Genomic DNA, 22,768 nt, shown 5'->3' with positions numbered 1-22,768 from the left:
AGATAACCCCCTCATCCCAGGAATCAGTCGAGTGAACCTTCTCTGAACCGCCTTTCTTAAATAAGGAGACCAAAACTGCACACAGTATTCTAGATGTGGTCTCACCAATGCCCCGTACAACTGTAGCGAAACATCTCTACTTTTATATTCCATTCCCCTTGCAATAAATGACAACATTCCATTTGCCTTCCTAATCACTTGCTGTACCTGCGTACTAACTTTTTGTGATTCATGTACTAGGACACCCAGATCCCTCTGTACCTCAGAGTTCTGTCAAGTCTGAGGGCAGGATGATGCTCAGCTGTGATGTACCCTGCAGTCAAATAGCTGGGCAATGTGCTCTTTCAAGGCTCAGATATCTCTCTAATCTCCTCCAGCCCTACAGCCCTCCGAGATCTCTGCACTGCTCCAATTCTGGCCTCTTGTGCATTCCCGATTTTAATTGCTGCACCATTGGCGGCCATGCCTTAGCTGCCTGGGCCCTAAGCTCTGGAATTCCCTCCCAAAACCTTTCTGCCTCTCTACCTCTCTCTCCTCCTTTCTACCTATCTTTCCTCCTTTAAGGTGCTCCTACCTCTTTGACCAAGCTTTTGGGCACCTGTCCCAATATCTCCTTATTTGGCTCTGTGTCAAATTTTGATTGATAACGCTCTTGCGAAGTGCCTTGGGATATTTTACTACATTAAAGGCGCTATATAAGTGCTATAAAAATTCTCAACAGCGTCATTGTTGTTGAGAATGGCCACTTGGGCAAGGTGCCAGCTGGTGTTATGGAACCATGAAACCTCCGGGAGAAAAGAAGAGGGTGGAAAATTGGCAGGGGAAATTTGAGAATGAAATCCTAGCAATGCCTTAATCCCCGTATACAGCGGAAATGAGTTATGCAGTTTATATACAGAGAGTTATCCAGGTATTAGCACAATGCTGGGAATATTAAATATTAAAGCAAAGATGCTTGAAAGGACTTATTTACTTCGAAACAAAATGCAAGTTTTATTTGAGGGTTTAAATAAAAACAGCATTGCAGGAGTGTAACTCTGGGCTGAAATAGGCAAACAACATAAAGTATAAAGATAATAATAGTGCATACATTTAAATGGTGTCTTTCACATCAAAAAACACTTTGCACAAATTAACTGACTTTGATAATATTTGTGCACTGTATAATGTATTTTTAAAGCAATTGAATAAGGGTATAATGACAAGATGACTTCAGAAAAACAGGTTAAAGTATCCCAACCTACACTTCTACAATCAGTTCTTGGGGACTGAAATGATGTACATAAGCTGATGTACATCGATTAATTGTATCATTTTTATTTTTAGTGATTTTTTTTCATGATTCAATTTTAGCACTTGGAATCATTTTCCGAGTACACAATGGCAACTTGGAGCCCAGAGAGCAGATCAGAGAGTCCCAAGTGTGCTGCTTGCATTTTCCCAACATACATTGCCAGTGGGTGAGGTTACCCTGGCAACCAGTGCATATTCAGAAAATTAGCTGCTAAGTCACTGCTAAGCAAAGTAAGAGCCACAAAGCTCAGCTCTGCACCCCCACCCCTTTCCCCCCTATGTGGTTTCACCCCCAACTTCAGGAAGTCATCGAGCAACCAGAATCCCTCCATTTCCCAAAGTAGTCATCATCATAGACAATCTGAGGGAGGCAACCAGATTAATGCAATCATTGTCTGGGAAGGCCCTTTTGTGCTTTAATTGTATTAATAAACACTAATGTGCACAATAGCAATATCCTGAACAACTACTCAGCATTGTGTGAAGTACAATATTTGAGAACTTAGTTTGTAGGATTACCTCAAATGTCAGGCTACAGACATTCACCTTCAATGTTACTGTTGTATAAACGATTTCTAGCTGTTCATTTAGCCATTATGGTGTATCTTAGCATCATGTCATTCGTAATACTTTTGTGGTCAGATGCCAACAACATTGTAATTCCGAACCAGTTGTTGTGGCTATGATTTATCAATAGCCTGAAAATATTTCTACTTTTCTTTGAAATCAGTGGGGCCTTGACAATCAATTCCAATGCTGGCAAACTCCCATCGTAACTTTAGCAAGGTCCCAGTTTTGCGCTGAAGAATCTCGGATGACCAAGTTGAGGGTGGTCTGTCCATCCCTTACAAGAACATAAGAAATAGGAGCAGGAGTAGGCAATACGGCCCCTCGAGCCTGCTCTGCCATTCAATAAGATCATGGCTGATCTACTACCTCAACTCCACTTTCCCGCCTGATCCTCATATATCCCTTGATTCCCTTAGAGTCCAAAAATCTATCGATCTCAGCCTTGAATATATTCAACGACTCAGCATCCACAGCCCTCTGGGGTAGAGAATTCCAAAGATTCACAACCCTCTGAATGAACAAATTTCTCCTCATCTCGGTTCTTATCCTGAGACTACGCCCCTTAGTTCTAGACTAGGGGAAACAATCTCTCAGCATCTACCCAGTCAAGACCTCTCAGAATCTTATATGTTTCAAAGTGATCACCTCTCAGTCTTCTAAACTCCAGAAGTACTCAAGGGTTACTCAAGTGTCAGTTGTGGCTCAGTGGTAGTGCTCTCGCCTCTGAGACACAAGATTGTGGGTTCAATTCCCACTCCAGGGACTTGAGCACATAATCTAGGCTGAAACTCCAGTGTAGTACCGAGGGAGTGCTGCACTGTCAGAGGTGCTGCTTTTTGGATGAGACGTTAAACCAAGGCCCTGACAGGACATATAAGATTCCATGGCACTATTTGAAGAAGAGCAGTGGAGTTCTTCTGGTGCCCTGGCCAACATTCATCCCTCAACCAACATAACTAAAACAGATTATCTAGTCATTTATTTCATTTCTGTTTGTGGGACCTTGCTGTGTGCAAATTAGCTGCTGTGTTTCCTACATTACAACTGTGTCTGTACTTCAAAAAAGTACTTCATTGGCTGTAAAGTCTTTCTTTCTAATTTCAATTTTGTGGGGGAGGGGGCACAGGAAATCCCTACACCTGGAGTTCCTGCACCTGAACCTTCAGAGGGACGTGGTGTACAGTCAGCAGAGGTAGCCTGGTGGCGAGAGCTTGTGCCATTGGTATGGAAATGGAAGGGCAAGATGGGCCGAATGGCCCTTTTTTTGCTGTTAACGTCTATGATACAATCAGCACATCGAAGAAGGAATTAGATAAACATTTGAATAAGAGAATTGAAAAAGTACAGGGAGATAGGATTCGAGTAGATGGGGAGCTCGCACCAGCACAAGCAGAGAGGGCTGAATGGCCTGCTTCTGTCTGAAGTATCTATGATGGAGTTACTGTCCAGGATTCAAATAGATTTTCTGTTTAAACTCTTAATGCTCTTTTGTAGCTAAAACTAGGTGCTTATTAAAGTATGTAATTTGTAAAAATGATTATTCTGTCATTAGATTTCCAGCTCTTCCAGTCTGAATAGATTAAAATTGCTTCGTGTGCATTCACACTAACTGCAGCATCTTTGTGAAGTGAAACCACTTTGCATCAGCACTGCGGTTATAGTTAAATGCAGCCTGAATCCAGAGTCAGGGCCTTGACCTGACACTGGAGCAAAGAGAGTTTGGACCTTGACATCCGATTTACACTCCATGGGGGTAATTTTGACTTTGTGCGACAGTGTAAAACAGGTGAGAGCGAATCGGTGTCCCATTTTACATCGCTCCCGGTTTTTATTTCCATTGAAGTCATTGCTGTTTGTGGGATCTTTCCTTGTACCAAACAGCTGCCATGTTTACCTGCATAGAAAGTGATTCATTGTACTGAAGCGCTTTCTGAGACACATAATAAATGCAAGAAAATGGAAACAAAATACTGCAGAAGCTGGAAATCTGAAATTAAAACAGAAAATGTCAGACTAGGGGGCATCAGACAGCATAGATGTCAGTGTCAGTGCCACATCCCGTTCTTGCCCTGAGCTGACCAATACTGCCTGACATAATCAACGCAAGACTTTTGGTAAATTACTAGAATAAATCTGCAATCTCAATTATATGTAATGTTTAGATCTGTGATGGAAAATTGCCAGAATTCTGTGTCGGTGACAGAAAATGAGGAGGTTGCGGATTAAAACTCTCAGCTGTCTCGGATACATTTGGGTTTTACTTCAAACTTCACCTGAGGGAGTTAACCTCGTATTATGCCTGAAAAGAAAGTGTTTTACCAAATTTGACCTCACTGCAGGACAGGGGGGGGGCTGCGGGAGACAAACTGAAGTAATATATTCATGCCAGACATACACATTCAAATATAGTAGTACTAATTAGTTAAATTTGATGAAGCGTATTTATTTATTTGCCATAACAGATGGTTGTAATGAGTTGCTATTAAACTTCTACACCTCTGTCTTCTGCTAAGCTTTTCCTGGGAGTGACTAGCCCCCAGACTCTTTCATCCAGGGTGTAGTTTGCGATTCCAGGATTTCCCTATAACCTGCCCCAACTGGGGTACTAATCAAGAATTGGGTGTTTTCCCAATAACCAACCCCTAGACTCAGTCCCTATTTGCATTATAGTTCCCGTTTCTTTTTCCCTCTAGTTCGAAGCATTTCATGCCAGCCTACAACAGAACCTGGAAGCTTGGGCTGACTAGTAGCAGTTAACAGTAACCCCACACAAGTGTCAGGAAATGACCATCTTGAGCAAGGGAAAGCCCAGCTATCACCCCTGACATCATCACAGAGGTTCCCCCGCCATCAACATTTTGTTGGGAGGGGGCCAGGTAACTGTTGACCAGAGGCTTAACTGGACCAGCCATGTCAACACAGTTGCTATAAGAGCAGGACAAAGGCTGGGTACTCTGTGACAAATGGCTTCCCTACTGACCCCACTCCACCATCTACAAGGCTCGAGTCAGGAGTGAGATGGAAGGCTCAGCGCACGGATGGAACGCTCAGTACATGGATAGGTGCAGCCACAAGAACACTCGAAAAGCTCGACACCATCCAGGAGAGAGTCATTTAATTGATCAGCCCCGGTGCACTGGATTCACTATTAGCCTCGCGCTGCGGCTGGGGTATGCACAATTTACTGGATGCATTGCAGCAACTCACCAAGGTTACTTTGACCACATCTCCACTCCTACAATCTCTGCCACTAAGAAGGACGAGAGCAACAATATTGTGGGAACACCAGCATTTACAAGTTCCCTTCCAAGTCATACACCATACTGACTTGGCCATATATCACCATTCCTACATTATCACTGGATCACTACCCTGGAATACCCTGTCTAACACCATTGTGGGAACAGCATCACTACAAAGATGGCAATGATTTAAGGAGAAGATCCACCATTACCTTTTCAGGGCAACTAGGGATGTGCAATAAATGTGGCCTTGCCAACATCCCTAGAAAAAATAACTTTTTAAAAAGTTACATAGAATTACATAGAAGTTACAGTACAGAAACAGACCATTTGGCCCAACTGGTCTATGCCAGTGTTTATGCTCCACACGAGCTTCCTCACACCCGACATCATCTAACCCAAACAGAATATCCTTCTGTTCCTTTCTCCCTCATGTACTTATCTAGCTTCCCCTCAAATGCATCTTTGCTATTTCCCTCAGCTACTCCATGTGGTAGTGAGTTCCATATTCTAACCACTCTCTGGGTAAAGAAGTTGTTCCTGAATTCCCTATTGGATTTATTAGTGGCTATCTTATAATTATGGCCCCTAGTTCTGGACTCCTCCGCAAGTGGAAACATCGTGACGTCTGCATGTTGTTACAGGACATATGTTGGATGCTCTGGAGTGAGCAGAAAGGAATAGGCTGGATTTTATTTTTGTGAGGAATTAGTAGGGGCAGCTTAAGGTTTCATTCAAGGTCACAAGGCTGAGGGGAAATCCATTTATATCACTTTCATCAAATTTTATAAGACTTTGGCTAAGTGCCTTGTGCATCCCTCTTGAAGAAACTGAAATTTAACGGACAATATGGCCAAATCTTGGAATTCATCTCCAGCTCCAGCTCCAAGCTTTGTGTCAGCGTGGATGAGAGTCTCATGCAATCTCTCTCAAAAGTGGAGTGAGGCAAAGTTTCCAGTGTCTTTTTTGCTATCTTCATCATTGATGTATTGGATTGGTATCGCAAGGGATAGACTGTTCCAAGCATTTCTGAAAATATTGTGACATTCATTTTCACAAATGATATTGTGTTGATATTGATGGATTGACTGGGGATTTAATGCGCCCTACTCTTTTTAAAAATTTGTTCATGGGATTTGGGCATCGCTGGCGAGGCCGGCATTTATTGCCGATCCCTAGTTGCCCTTGAGAAGGTGGTGGTGAGCCGCTTTCTTGAACCGCTGCAGTCCGTGTGGTGAAAGTTCTCCCACAGTGCTGTTAGGAAGGGAGTTCCAGGATTTTGACCAAGCGACGATGAAGGAACGGCGATATATTTCCAAGTTGGGATGGTGTGTGACTTGGAGGGGAACGTGCAGGTGGTGTTGTTCCCATGTGCCTGCTGCCCTTGTCCTTCTAGGTGGTAGAGATCGCGGGTTTGGGAGGTGCTGTCGAAGAAGCCTTGGTGAGTTGCTGCAGTGCATCCTGTGGATGGTACACACTGCAGCCACTGTGAGCCGGTGGTGAAGGGAGTGAATGGTTAGGGCGGTGGATGGGAAGCCAATCAAGCGGGCTGCTTTGTGCTGGATGGTGTCGACCTTCTTGAGTGTTGTTGGAGCTGCACTCATCCAGGCAAGTGGAGAGTATTCTATCACACTCCTGACTTGTGCCTTGTAAATGGTGGAAAGGCTTTGGGGAGTCAGGAGGTGAGTCACTCGCTGCAGAATACCCAACCTCTGACTTGCTCTTGTAGCCACAGTATTTATATGGCTGGTCCAGTTAAGTTTCTGGTCAATGGTGACCCCCAGGATGTTGATGGTGGGGGATTCGGCAATGGTAATGCCGTTGAATGTCAAGGGGAGATGGTTAGACTCTCTCTTGTTGGAGATGGTCATTGCCTGGCACTTGTCTGGCGCGAATGTTACTTGCCACTTATCAGCCCAAGGCTGGATGTTGTCCAGGTCTTGCTGCATGCGGGCATGGACTGCTTCATTATCTGAGGGGTTGCGAATGGAACTGAACACTGTGCAATCATCAGCGAACACCCCCATTTCTGACCTTATAGGAACATAGGAACAGGAGTAGGCCATTCAGCCCCTCGTGCCTGCTCCGCCATTTGATAAGATCATGGCTGATCTGTGATCTTGCTCCATATACCTGCCTTTGGCCCATATCCCTTAATACCTTTGGTTGCCAAAAAGCTATCTATCTCACATTTAAATTTAGTAATTGAGCTAGTATCAACTGCCGTTTGCGGAAGAGAGTTCCAAACTTCTACCACCCTTTGTGTGTAGAAATGTTTTCTAATCTCGTTCCTGAAAGGTCTGGCTCTAATTTTTAAACTGTGCCCCCTACTCCTAGAATACCCAACCAGCGGAAATAGTTTCTCTCTATCCACCCTATCTGTTCCCCTTAATATCTTATAAACTTCGATCAGATCCCCCCTTAACCTTCTAAAATCTAGAGAATATAACCCCAATTTGTGTAATCTCTCCTCGTACCTTAACCCTTGAGGTTCGGATATCATTCTTGTAAACCTACGCTGCACTCCCTCCAAGGCCAATATGTCCTTCCGAAGGTGCGGTGCCCAGAACTGCTCACAGTACTCCAGGTGCGGTCTAACCAGGGTTTTGTATAGCTGCAGCATAACTTCTGCCCACTTGTACTCCAGTCCTCTAGACATAAAGGCCAGCATTCCATTAGCCTTCTTGATTATTTTCTGCACCTGTTCATGACACTTCAATGATTATGTACCTGAACCCCTAAGTCCCTTTGGACATCCACAGTTTTTAACTTTTTACCATTTAGAAAGTTATGATGGAGGGAATGTCATTGATGAAGCAGCTGAAGGTGGTTGGGCCTAGAACACTGCCCTGAGGAACTCCTGCGGCAATGTCCTGGGGCTGAGATGATTGGCCTCCAACAACCACTACCATCTTCCTTTGTGCTCGGTATGACTCCAGCCACTGGAGAGTTTTCCCCCTGATTCCCATTGACTTCAATCGGTCAAATGCTGCCTTGATGTCAAGGGCAGTCACTCTCACCTCACCTCTGGAATTCAGCTCTTATGTCCATGTTTGGACCAACGCTGTAATGATGTCCGGAACTGAGTGGTCCTGGCGGAACCCAAACTGAGCATCAGTGAGCAAGTTATTGGTGAGTAAGTGCTGCTTGATAGCACTGTCGACGACACCTTCCATCACTTTGCTGATGATTGAGAGTAGACTGTTGGGGCAGTAATTGGCCGGGTTGGCTTTGTCCTGCTTTTTGTGGACAGGACATACCTGGGCAATTTTCCACATTGTCGGGTAGATGCCAGTGTTATAGCTGTACTGGAACAGCTTGGCTAGAGGCGCAGCTAGTTCTGGAGCACAAGTCTTCAGCACTACAGCCGGGATGTCATCGGGGTCCATAGATTTGCTGTATCCAGTGCACTCAGCCGTTTCTTGATATCACATGGAGTGAATTGAATTGGCTGAAGACTGGCTTCTGTGATGGTGGGGATATTGGGAGGAGGCTGAGATGGATCATCCACACGGCAATTCTGGCTGAAGATGGTTGCAAACGCTTCAGCCTTGTCTTTTGCACTCACATGCTGGACTCCGCTATCATTGACTTTCCTATGTGCAAAACAAAGTGATGCGATGGCTAGTACCCCGAGTGTGATATTTTGGCTATGTGTGGCTCACAATCAGATCTCAGATGCATTAATTGGGAAATGAAGGGGCATTTGTTTCAATTGTTGATTTATTTCAGTAACTGGGGTTGTTGATGGATATCAACTTCAGACTGGACACAGTCCTCTGTGACCACAATGAGAAGAAGTGAAGGCTTACTTTGATCTTTCTCATCGTTCTTCAATAACAGCAAAGTCCCAATTCGAGTTAGGTTTGTGACAAGTAAGACGTGTGCCCAAACAGTTCTCCTTCATGGTTCAGAACTCCTAACCATGCAATGAAAGGCACCCTCCGGCCCATGTTTGAGATCAAGGACCAAACTGTGAGGTCGATTTTTGCTAAAAAGGGTTAGCGGCTGCAGGGAAGGAGTGTTGTGGCTTACACTAAGTACTCTGGAGAGAGAGTCAGCCTTTTTATAAGAGTCCCTAGAATGAGGACCTTGGTTTAGCTGTTTTTGATGGGTAAACCTGGTATTTGGAATTGGACTTTGCATTAGAGAGGCTGGCATGATGCAAGCTGCCCTGTGTAGTTCTTTGACCATAAAAAATGTGAGGAACGATACTCCCTGCACACTGAGACATCCCCAGATATACTTTTTACGTTTCAAGTAAGATCGTGTGAGAAGGTCCATTTGGTGGCGTAGGATGGAAGTGCAAAAGTGGCAGTGGATTATGGAATGCTAGGAATACAGTGAGGCTAAGTAGTGAAGAAATAATATGCATGGTAGCACAGTGCATCTTAGGATCGGGTGGAGAGATGTCTGTTAACTTGCCCATCTTTCTTGGGTTGTTAAACTTTTTCCAGCACTGCCTCCAGGAGATAATGGAAATCGCACTTACAGCCCACACCGCCTCCCTGCTCTTGATTGCCTCCTGCCTGATTCCTCAAACAGCTTGTCCCTCCTGCCCTCATCTCCTGCCGGAGTACCTCCAGCTCCCTGTTTGTAAAATTAGCTAAGTAACAACTAGAAGCTGCCACGGTAAAGTTGTCTTCCTGCCTTGCACAGTCTGGTCCTTTTAAATTACAGTGAGACTTTAAATCTTTCAGCAGTAAGAGGATACCCTCCCACCTACCTCCCTTCCACAAAGCATCAATCCCTGGTGGGACTCTCACCTGAGCCTGCCCAAAAACACGTAACAAATGCTTTGTCGTGCTACACTCAAGCATCACATGTATGAAATATTGCTTCAGTATTTTTAGATAACAGAAGGCTTTACAGGCATGCAGAAGATCGAGGCCAATGATTTTGCTCCAAGTAGGAACCAGGGAAAACCATCCCCCATGTTTGTGAGTTGACTCAAGGCCAAGCATGCCATGGGAATGAGGGCACAAGGCCAGCAGACAAAATGATGAGGAAAAAACAAATAAAGGAAGTTTGTTGTTCACCACAGAAAAAGAAGGTAACTGAACCAGGAGGTGAGCATTAATGTGTCCTGGCACCAAGCCAGTTTTGAGCAGTGGTGAACAACATGCTTGTCAAGCGTTACACATTCCCAGTGGAAATTATGCTTTGTTCCCTTGCTGCTGCCCCTCGCTACTCAATTCTCTTCACTGTTTTCATCAATCGATATATTTTTCTAATCTGTTTGGTAAAGGGTCGGCTTCAGAGTTAAATCCCTATTGATCTGTTTGTGTGTAAAAAAAAAAGACTCTGCTCCCTGATGTTTTTCCATTCTTTCAGTCATTGCTGGGAAATCATCCCAGGTAAAAATACTGAAGCAATATTTCATACACGTGATGCTTGAGTGTTGCACGAGAAAGCATTTGCTACGTGTTTTCGGTCATGTCTCCCCTTTAAGGGGCTGAGAGCTAAGGATGGGATTGAATTCCTATCTATTAAGATGAGGCATGTTCTTTCTACTTCCCATTATTTGTATCGAGCACTCTCAGGTGAGATATAACATTATTCAGTGGCAGTGTAAATCACCTCTGGACTACCTAGGCAATATGCCTTGCAATACTCAAACAACATGCCTCAGAGGAGTACTCCCACTGTACCAACATAACATTTTGGTTCTCACTATATATATCTCCTCGTGGTGTCTCATTCCCACCAGATTAATTGAACACAATCGCGGTACAATGCCTCTTCTCTGTCCCACTCGATCATGCACCACATTCACTGTTTCCTCATTAATAGAGAACCTATTTTATAAAAATTAAGTTGGCTCTTCATAACCAAAGATAAGTATCAGAGAGTCCTACAGCATTGCGATGTGACATCAAGAGTTCTTGGGGCGTAATTTCTCGGGTATTTGCGCCCAGAGCCGTGTGTAATTGGAGCGTCAAAACAAATAACCGGAGTGAACGATTGAGGAAACTCGGGTGCAAGTGTGTTACGCATGTAATTACACTACGCCCGAACTTCCTTGTTCTTTTACGCCCATCTGTCTATCCCTGCACCTTAATGCACCACAGCTCATTACAATGGCTCTGCCCCCAGGCCAAAAAGCCGTGCAGTGAATTTCCTGCAATTACGCTGCTTCAAAACGCATGTGAAATTATAGCTAGAATTTTAGGCTCAGCAGGAAACAAAGTTATTTATCTGGTGTTTTATTGCAATTTCTTGAGCGATTTAAGAAGAATTATCCTCACTGCACTGTATTTTCTGTTTCTTTGAATGCATTTTTATTTCATCATATTAAAAATTGAAAGCTTCCTCAATTGCATATTCTTTAACATGCTGTGACTGATGTGCATGAACGATGGTTAGATGGCTTGAAACCTTAATTTTCATACTTAAATTTTTTTTTACGCAACGATTTGTTACAATCTGGAATGCACTGCCTGAAAGGGCGGTGGAAGCAGATTCAATAATAACTTTCAAGAGGGAATTGGATAAATACTTGAAAAGAAAACATTTTCAGGACTATGGGGAAAGAGCAGGGGAGTGGGACTGATTGGATAGCCCTTTCAAAGAGCCAGCACGGGCACAGTGGGCCGAATGGACTCCTTCTATGCTGTATGATTCTATGATTAAAAAAGGATGGTATGAGTTTGGTGCTTTCCTTGAGAACCGATTGTTTATATTGATTTCCACATGCTTCTGTCAAATTTTACCATCCAGCCTTTGCTAATGAGATTGACAGGAAATTTAGGCGTAAATTGAGATAGTCAAAATGGGCGTAATTTCGAATGTAGTATTCCCAATTACGCCCCCACGGGAACATTCCACCTCCTTAGCTCTACTTCTTATAGTTTCCATGTCATTTTCTCTTGACGGTGAATGCAAGTGTCAAAGTGGCATTTAATAAAAGATTCTTTTCCACTCATCTCGGTTTTCAAGAGAGGCCAAAATTCATTTTGCACCATTTGCTACCGGTAGCTGCTTTAGAGCGGTGTTAGCCAGTGGCACTGAGCCATATGGGGGCAATTTTAACCTAACCCACCCAGCAGGAGCCTGATGGAATCGGGTGCAACGGCCTGATTTACACCCTGCCTGATTTTACTCTCCATTGAAGGCAACGAGGAGTAATATTGGGCGGGGTGTTTAAAACCAGCGTTCTACCCGATCTGATCTGGTGGGTTTCCCGCTCGACGAGCAAGGTCAAAGTTACCCCCTAATGACAGTTCTGCACGGCATTGTTTTCAGGCAAAATGAAACTCTGAGCACGGTTCTTTTTTAAAACATACGTGTCCCAGATAAATTCATAAGGAACAGATGACTGGCTTGTCAGGTTTCTACCAGTCTGATGCAGGTAGGAATAAAATATGAAAAGGCAACTGGGATTCTGTGTTGTGGAAACCATACAATGAAGATTCACAAGAGTGATGGAAGGAAGGACAGGTGATAATTATGGAAAAAGCCTTGGAAAATTGGAGCTTTTTTCCACTGGAACAGAGAAGGAAGCAATTTGAAACTATCTACTCTAAATCTATTCCTCTGCACTTTCCCATATCCTTTTATATTGCTCCTTTTTAAATACTTACCAATTCCTTTTAAATGACGGGGTACCTCAATAGTTATTTGTAGTAAAACATTCCGTGTTCTCATAACCCTCTATTCGAAAGCATTTTTTCCAGCTTCTCGTGATAATCCTGAGTCTGTGCCTCTTGACAACAGCCACTGGAAACAATATTTCAATAGTCATATTCCTACATTACAACAATGACTACACTTCAAAAGTACTTAATTGGCTGTAATGCGCTTTGGGTCGTCCTGAGGTCATGAGAGGCGCTATATAAATGCAAGTCTTTCTTCATGTTACCGTCCCAAAACCTATCATATTTTGAAAACCTCAATTAGGTCCCACTGTAATGGTAAATGGTAAATAGAGTTGAGGTACAGATCAGTCATGATCTGATTGAATGGCGGAGCAGGCTTGAGGAACTGGCTGGCCTATTCCCGTTCCTAATGTTGCTATGTTTACTCTTCTCTGTTTTGGTGAAAAAAGCCCCAATATTCTTCACCTTTCTCTAGAACTATAACCTCTCACTCTTAGCATCACTCTTGTGAATCTTCACTGTCTCCTTTCCATGGCTCTAATATCTCTCCTATATCCATGGCTCTAATATCTCTCCTATATCCATGGCTCTAATATCTCTCCTATATCCATGGCTCTAATATCCCTCCTATATCCATGGCTCTAATATCCCTCCCATATCCATGGCTCTAATATCCCTCCTATATCCATGGCTCTAATATCCCTCCCATATCCATGGCTCTAATATCCCTCCCATATCCATGGCTCTAATATCCCTCCCATATCCATGGCTCTAATATCCCTCCCATATCCATGGCTCTAATATCCCTCCCATATCCATGGCTCTAATATCCCTCCCATATCCATGGCTCTAATATCCCTCCCATATCCATGGCTCTAATATCCCTCCTATATCCATGGCTGTAATATCTCTCCCATATCCATGGCTCTAATATCCCTCCCATATCCATGGCTCTAATATCTCTCCCATATCCATGGCTCTAATATCCCTCCCATATCCATGGCTCTAATATCCCTCCCATATCCATGGCTCTAATATCCCTCCCATATCCATGGCTCTAATATCCCTCCCATATCCATGGCTCTAATATCCCTCCCATATCCATGGCTCTAATATCCCTCCTATATCCATGGCTCCAATATCTCTCCCATATCCATGGCTCTAATATCCCTCCCATATCCATGGCTCTAATATCTCTCCCATATCCATGGCTCTAATATCCCTCCCATATCCATGGCTCTAATATCCCTCCCATATCCATGGCTCTAATATCCCTCCCATATCCATGGCTCTAATATCCCTCCCATATCCATGGCTCTAATATCCCTCCCATATCCATGGCTCTAATATCCCTCCCATATCCATGGCTCTATTATCCCTCCCATATCCATGGCTCTAATATCCCTCCTATATCCATGGCTCTAATATCCCTCCTACATTTCGGGTGCCCTGAACAGTGCGCAATACTCCAATCTGTGGCCTAACCAATGTCTTGTACAAATTCCACATCACCTCCTTGCTTTTCTATTCAGTGCCACTGTGTATAAAACTCAGAATTCCATTTGCCTTTTTAACAATCTTTTTAGCTGCATTCCTACCTTTATCAAGCTCTGCGGGACATAAGTTCAACATTGCACCCATTTTACAGGTGCAAAGCAAGCGTAACAATGACGTGGTTAGCAGTGATGGCCTGCACCCGATTTGCATGGGCATTTGGGCCACCGCTAAATTCATCAGGACCTTTTTTAAGGCGCCACTGGTACTCACTTGAATTGATTGCAGGCCTCCTTTGAAGTCAATAGAAATAAGAATCAGGAGAGATGTAACATGGGCTGCTGATTTGCTATCATCCGTTTTACGCTAGCACACAAAGTCAAAATGACGCCCAGTGTCATTACTCTTGTGTGTCTATGTCCAAACCATTTATATGAATGGAAAATGAAAGGAGTTCTAGTACAGACCTTTGGGGTACACCCCTACCCACTATCCTTCATTTCTAAGTGGCGTAACCTCTTTTTCCACTCTTCTTTTACTTTTTAGGCACTTATGAAAGCCTGTTCGATTGTACTATAGCCAGTAGAATGCTCAAGTGGTCTGAGGCTACCTCTTTATAATGGCCCCACAATACTTGCTACCACTACACGCTACATCCATTTCAAGACTTCACATCCCAGATCTACTGCAGTTTTTCAATCAGTGCAATCTGAAGTCATTAGTAAAAGTGTGTAACAATATTTCATTCAGACACTTATATTTTGAAAAGACAGGCACAACAACCAAATTTGCATTGCATGAACTGCTAATTGAGCAAAGAAGAAATATCAGTGCTGAGATGTCGTTGACACAGATTAAATCTGAAAAGATGAAACTTCTCAAATTTCCATTTCAATTTGAATCCAATGAATCAAGAATTTAAGGCATAATACTCGCTAACAGGACCCAATTTCCTCATCTCATATAAGGTGTTGGAAGATGCACAGCACATTTGATTTGTGTCAGTTGAACTAATGAGCTTCTGGGCTTTTCTGCTATCTGAACAACTCAAACTGATCTAATAATCAGACTATAACATGCTCTGTGCAGCTCCCAGCCTGCTAATGGGAACTTTGCTCGAACCCTGATTGATTCAGCCAATATTCTAAACATTTTGCTAAAGAGAATGATTAGATGAAGGGGTTATTTACCCTTGGTAGTGATGTTCCCATTAACTTCATATTGTTCCTGTAAGATACATTATTCTTGGAGCCAAATCATTGCATATTCGCACTAATAATGTAATAAAAAAAAAGAAAATGCTGGAGGTACGTGGTAGATCTATCGTTATCTGGGAGGCTGGTTCATTTTTCTGAAGGGTCTTCACCTGATACAACAACAACAACTTGCATTCATATAGCGTCTTAAACCATAGCAAAACGTCCCAAGGCACTTCACGTGAGCGTTTTCAAACCAAATTTGACACCGTGCCACATTAGGAGATATTAGGTCAGGTGACCAAAAGCTTGGTCAAAGAGGTAGGTTTTAAGGAGTGTCTTAAAGGAGGAGAGAGAAGCAGAGAGGAGGAGAGGTTTAGGGAGGGAATTCCAAAGCTTAGGGTCTAGGCAGCTGAAGGCACGGCCGCCAATGATAGATGGATGAAAATCGGGGATGCGCAAGAGGCCAGAATTGGAGGAGCGCAGAGATCTCGGAGGGTTGTAGGGCTGGAGAAGGTTACAGAGATAGGGAGGGGTGAGGCCACGGAGGGATTTGAAAACAAAGATGAGAATTTTAAAATCGAATTTTAAAAAACATACTCCCTATGTAAAAATGAAGACTCATTGCGCAGTCTCCTACTTTAACTCATTCTTCCTGAGGAATTTGAGAGTGTGGTACTCCTTATTTTACTCAATCTTTCCTACCTCCTACAATCTTCAGGTTTTTAAAATCCAAGCTTGGCTTGATCTCCGCTTCAAAATTTATCTGTTCATTTCTCTTTTAACGCTTTTAACCTTGAAATGCACAATGGGCTCTTCCTGTTGGTTTCTCAGTTTTTATAATAATTGGTTCAAGAGGCAATTCTTATATTTTGATTGATAACACTCCTGTGAAGTGCCTTGGGACATTTTACTACATTAAAGGCGCAATAAAAATGCAAGTTGTTGTTGTATTTATTACATCACCTTGGCTCAGCTGGTCATACTTTTGCTTCTGAGTTCAAGCCCAAACTACGACGTGAGCATATAATCTAGACTGATACTTCGGTGCAGTACTGGAGGAATGCTGCACTGTTGCAGATGCTGTCTTCCAGATGAAACATGATACCCAGGCTCTGTCGGCCTGCTGAAGTGGATGTGAAAGATCTCATGTCGTTATTCAAGTAAGATCAGTTCTCCTGGCCAACCCACACCACCAAAAACAGGAGACTCCAGAACTAGGGGTCATAGTCTCAAGATAAGGTGTCAGCCATTTCGGACCGAGATAAGGAAACATTTCTTCACTCAGAGGGTTGTGAATCTTTGGAATTATCTTCCCCAGAGAGCTGTGGATGTCATTGATTATCAATGATGTGGAGATGCCGGTGATGGACTGGAGTTGACAATTGTAAACAACTTTACAACACCAAGTTATAGTCCAACAAATTTATTTTAAATTCCACAAGCTTTCGGAGGCTTCCTCCTTCGTCAGGTGAACGGTGTGGAAATTTCCACACCATTCACCTGAGGAAGGAGGAAGCCTCCGAAAGCTTGTGGAATTTAAAATAAATTTGTTGGACTATAACTTGGTGTTGTAAAATTGTTTACAATTGATTATCAAGACTGAGATTGATAGATTTTTGGACACTAAGAGAATCAAGGGATAGGGTGTAGGGTAGGAAAGTGGAGTTAGAACATAAGAACATAAGAAATAGGAGCTGGAGTAGGCCAATCGGCCCTTCGAGACTGCTCCGCCATTTAATAAGATCATGGCTGATCTGATCCTAACCTCAAATCTAAATTCATGTCCAATTTCCTGCCCGCTCCCCGTAACCCCTAATTCCCTTTACTTCTAGGAAACTGTCGATTTCTGTTTTAAATTTATTCAATGATGTAGCTTCCACAGCTTCCTGGGGCAGCAAATTCCACAGACCTACTACCCTCTGAGTGAAGAAGTTTCTCCTCATCTCAGTTTTGAAGGAGCAGCCCCTTATTCTAAGATTATGCCCCCTAGTTCTAGTTTCACCCATCCTTGGGAACATCCTCACCGCATCCACCCGATCAAGCCCCTTCACAATCTTATATGTTTCAATAAGATCGCCTCTCATTCTTCTGAACTCCAATGAGTAGAGTCCCAATCTACTCAACCTCTCCTCATATGTCCGCCCCCTCATCCCCGGGATTAACCGAGTGAACCTTCTTTGTACTGCCTCGAGAGCAATCAGCTATGATCTTATTGAATGGCGAAGCAGGCTCTAGGGGCCGTATGGCCTACTCCTGCTCCTATTTCTTATTTTCTTATGTTCTTAAATGATTTGTTCAGTCATTCATTCATTCATTCATTCACTATTTGTGGGACTTTGCTGTGTGCAAAATTGACTGTTGCATTTGCCTATATAACAACAGTAACTGCACTTCAAACATAATCTATTGGTTATAAAGTGCTTTGTGACGAATTGAGGGCAGGATAGACTTTATATAAACAGAGAAAAAGGATTGAGTGTGATAATGAGAAGTGCAACAATGAGATCGATCTAGCAAAAAGAAACAGACCTGTTGGGCTTAATGACCTTTCCTGTACCAAAAAGAATCTTCTGTTCTTTTGGAATATTGACCCATTGAAAGAAGCGCTTTTTAATGTCACTGAGATTTACACTGCAGTTTTTCTCTTTCTCATTGTTGGCAGGGCGAATGATACGGGTCTTCTTTCGTACAAAGATCACTTGCCTCTGACCCAGCTTGTAATTGGAGACACAAACAGAACAGATTCAGAGGCTGCTTACAGACTTGGACCACTCCGTTGCAATGGAGACAGTAAGTAACACTCAATTTTTGGAACTGGGGGGGGGGGGGAAATTGGTTAAGAGTCCGTTCTGGGCGATGTTAGCACGATGCGCTACTACCCTGCGCCCGATGGACCCTGGGCAGGCAAGACGCAAGTTTGGTCCCAAGGGAGCACTTACCTGCAATCGGCGTTCCTTTCCAGGCCTTGCACGTGGAATCAATGCAATTTGCACTTTCCACCACCAGAGGGAGCTCCATCTCTTAAAGGGAAGATGTTTCTTAGAAATCTCTTAAAGGTAGCTGGTACCTGTTATTTGCTGAAAATAACAGTCTACTGTCTGCTTGGAGTCTGAACAGAGATCAGACATCGCACACGTAAAGCATAGATGCAAATCCAGTCCCTATGTTTACACACTGATGAGTTATGTTAAAACATTGAATAAAGGTTGCGCATTACTAAATCCCACATCCTCCAATCTGCATACCAGACCTCACCAATCTGCCGATCTGAGTTGGTACCAGGCCTGCGAGAGTGCGGCCACCAAGGTTCTCTGCTGATGCGCCAGAGACCTTGGGTGCAAGAGGTGGACAGAAGGAGGGACATCCTATATCCGCGTTGGGCAAGAGGCCCTCCAGACATATATCTAAAAGACAGTGGGAGGCAGAGGGGGATGAAGTCAATGCCAGGCGCACAACATCATGAACATGGATGCAGTGCAGGAAGAAGTTCAATGCTTTGACATGAGTGGTCAAGGTGAGTGAGGGCAACTGTCAAGTGGCATCTCCTACCAACTGCACCACACACTACACCCCCCATCACCCACATACCAATGAACTCTTTCCATCAGTAGTCAAGTCTTCCCATCAGATGCTTCCTCTCACCCTTACACATTACCACTGTTTCAAGCCGCCCGCCCAAAACTCACACACACTGGCAGCTATTCAACCATGACAGGCACATCACCCAGGCACACGCCTCGCTTTCTTGCAGGAGAAGGTGGCGCATATCAAGAGGCAACAAGTAGCAGTGCCATTTAGCCCATCGAGCCTGTTCCACCATTCAGTGAGATCATGGTGGACCTGTGACCTGACTCCATATACCCGCCTTAGCCCCATGTGCCTTAATAAGAACAAAAGAACATAAGAAATAGGAGCAGGAGTAGGAGTAGGCCAATCGGCCCTTCGAGCCTGCTCCGCCATTCAATAAGATCATGGCTGATCTGATCCTAACCTCAAATCTATATTCAATTCATCTAAATTAATACCCTTGGTTCACAGAAATCTATCAAACTCAGATTTAACATTCACGAGTGAGCTAGCATCAACTGCCGTCTGCAGAAGAGCGTTCCAAACGTCTCCCACCCTTTGCGTGTAGAAGCATTTCCTAACTTCACTCCTACATGTCCTGGCTCTAAATGTTAGGCTATGTCCCTGCGTCCTAGTATTGAAGTCTAGGAGACCTCCAAAAACGGTTACAAACGTCTTGGCAGCCAGAGGCAATAATCCAGCCACTTACCCGTAAATCCTGCATGGTCCCTTTAAATAGCGCCGATGGGGGGTCCTCCAGGCACTCTAAGACACGGTCAGATGGTCAGGGTTAAGTGTTAAGTCCCAAAATGGCGTATACCACTTTAAATCAGCGTTGCACACTGATTGAAGCCATTTTCTCCCTACTTTACATGACTCCAGCGTTTCTTATCTGCGCCTGCGCTAACTCCTATACCAAGATGGCGTTCTAGCACACGTCACGCAGGAAAGGTGCGTGCACATCCGAGACGCCATCTTGGATGTCAGAGAGGCTGTGTAACGCCGAAACAACAGGCGCTACACGGCCCAATTTAGCGTCCATTATCCTTAAATTTTAGCACGGGGCGAGAAACCTTGGGGAAGAATTTCTTTGGATTCAGTGTGTGACAACACTGTAAAGGTGCTCATGAAAGTTTTGCCTGATTTTTTCAATTAAAATTGCAAACGACCTAGAAAAAGGAAAGGGCCTGGAGTTTCCACTTTGGGCGCAATCGGCATTTGGGCGCAAATTGCACCCAAAAATTGCGCTGCCGCAAGTTAGGCCGAGAATCGCCAAGCTTCCATTAAAATACATGAATATAATTGCAAATGTAAAATCTGCTGCCTATCAGCGGAATTCGGCAGCTTAACAGAGCATAATAGGCTATTTTTTCAATAAAAAATATTAATTGATGTATTTAAGAGTGGTAACCTGGTGCAGTTTTATTAATACAGCTGAAAATGGTTCATCACAAAAAATAAGCATTTTTAATAAGGGTGTCCAGTCCTCTGCCTGTGAGTGACCTGATTTAAAATCACTCAAAAAGCTATACTGAAGCATTTACTACTTTCGTTGGTGTACACCAGTCAGTTTCTTAGTAAATTAATCTTTTTTTACTATTTAAAAACATTTAAACCATGCCTACTAGTGTCTGCGCCTAAGAAAATGAGCTTAATTTTAAAAGCCTCCGCAGTCGGGCACAATCAGCGGAAACTCATCATTCTTGTTGTTTCGAGCGGGGGAGGCATGGCCAGTTTTGCGGGCGGGGCCGGCTTCAGCCCGATTTTTTTTTTGCCAGCGTAAAAGACTGAGGAAACTCAAATTACGCTGGGTGTAAATTGTGCCCGGTGTAAATTGAAATTCCTCTATGTTTTGAGCTGATCCAACTCGATTGCACAGAAAAAGTCAGCGCAATCGAGCAGAATCTCTGGGCCAAGGTGTTTATAATTTTACTCGAAAAACTGACCCGAGAACGTCTTCATAAACGCACTTACAATATCAAGCAAATTCTTCCCTCGTTACTTTGACTTGGTTAGTGATCATGAATGTCAAAGGCATATATTGAGCTCAGCAACATATCTATCATCTGTAAGCTATATTATGTTGCACCTGAGATTTTAGGAGAAAGATTTAATGCAGAGCTTAACCCTTTCTGTACCAATAAAATCCGAACGAGTTAGACAACTAAAAGAAGGAGCCACTTTTTTGTCTTTAATTCTCCAGGTGCAAAGCTTTGTGCCAGGAATGTGTGTTGTGAGTTCAGCTGTTATGTTTTGAGGACAAAAATTTACCCTGAATGCCTAAAGTCACGTTTTTTTATAAAACATGTTGGCCTGGATTTTGTGCTGAGCAGCGAACGAACAGCGGCTGCCACTCATTAGATTTGAATTTACCCCGCAAAATATCCATGGGCTTTTAGATGGCAACTTGCTGTAACGGGGAGCTGTGAGCTGTGTGAACAGATCAAGGAACTGTGCATCTCCTTAAACAATCCGATTGAAGAATTGTTAATGAGCAGCGCAGACACAGAACCAGGAAGCGTATGTTAGAATAGTGAATTCAATGTGAAATCAGTGACAGAAGGGTAAGAAATTTTGAATTAAAAGACAGAGATAAAAAAGACAGAAAGAAAAAGAAAAAAGTATTTTTTTTATTAAATATCCCAACAACAATTAAAGTGTGAAGGAATGAGACTCCGCATTTGTAAAAGTAAATTTTCAGTGCTGGAGAGATTGTTTGGCAGTCATTAAAACTTACTACACCATTAAAATTTTGGTTTGACTAAAAAAATCTGGACGTATCTTTTTCTGGCGAAAATAATTAGTTTCCCACAGGTCAGGAGAGCAACTTCACGCCATTGCAGCCATTCCAACATTGAGTCAGCCGGCGAGATCTCCTTCCGCGAAGCTTCTGGACAAGCAGGACATCTGGTAGAGGAACTTCCGGATTTTCACGTTTAACTGAAAGTTCCTCAACCATTTGCACCAAAATAACGGTGAGCGTTGTGAGGCTCACCAATATTTTTAGAGCAAATTCCAGGCTGCTATAATAGCAGGAGATCAATTTTTATACAGAGGGGTTGTGAGGCTGTGGAATGCATTACCAGAGTTAATGATTGAAATAGAGACTATGTCAGCATTTAAGGATAGGTTAGATAGGTCCCAGCATTGACCCCTGGGGAACACTACTGTACGCCTCCCTCCAGTACGAAAAACAACCATTCACCACTACTCTCTGTTTCCTGTCCCTCAGTCAATTCTGTATCCATGTTGCTACTGCTCCCTTTATTCCATGGGCCACAATCTTGATGATAAGCCTATCAAACGGCTTTTGAAAGTCCATATACAAAACATCAACTTCATTGCCCTCTTCTACCCTCTCTGTTACCTCATCAAAAAACTCTATCAGGTTAGTTAAACATGATTTGCCTTTAACAAATCCAAACTGGCTTTCCCTAATTAATCCACACCCGTCCAAATGACCGTTAATTCTGTCCCAGATTATCGTTTCTAAAAGTTTCCCCACCACTGAGGATAAACTGACGGGCCTATGGTTGCTGGGTTTATCCTTACACCTTTTTTGTGAATCAAAGAGGTGAAAGGGAGGGAGGAACTTAAAACATTTACAATCACCAGGGAAAGTGGTCTGAAAAAATTATTAGAACTAAAAGCTGACAAGTCTCCAGGTCCTGACGGACTTCATCCTAGGGTCTTAAAAGAAGTGGCTGCAGAGATAGTAGATACATTATTTTTCCAAAATTCCCTAGATTCTGGAAGGGTCCCATAAGATTGGAAAATAGCAAATGTAACTCCTCTATTCAAGAAA

The 22,768-nt window shown here is 43.3% G+C and overlaps 1 protein-coding gene across 1 annotated transcript in view; it reads left to right on the top strand.

Moving 5' to 3' along the window:
* The window catches only part of LOC137323529 (contactin-associated protein-like 5), a 930,346-nt gene that overhangs the window by 707,460 nt on the left and 200,118 nt on the right, over positions 1-22,768 (top strand). The window contains exon 15 of the mRNA XM_067987099.1: positions 18,059-18,186. Coding sequence (XP_067843200.1) covers positions 18,059-18,186 — 128 coding nt within the window. The remainder of the gene's footprint in view (positions 1-18,058; positions 18,187-22,768) is intronic.

This window comes from Heptranchias perlo, chromosome 7 (genome assembly GCF_035084215.1).
Source record: "Heptranchias perlo isolate sHepPer1 chromosome 7, sHepPer1.hap1, whole genome shotgun sequence".
Taxonomy (NCBI): domain Eukaryota; kingdom Metazoa; phylum Chordata; class Chondrichthyes; order Hexanchiformes; family Hexanchidae; genus Heptranchias; species Heptranchias perlo.
This window is presented reverse-complemented; position numbering and strand designations above follow the sequence as displayed.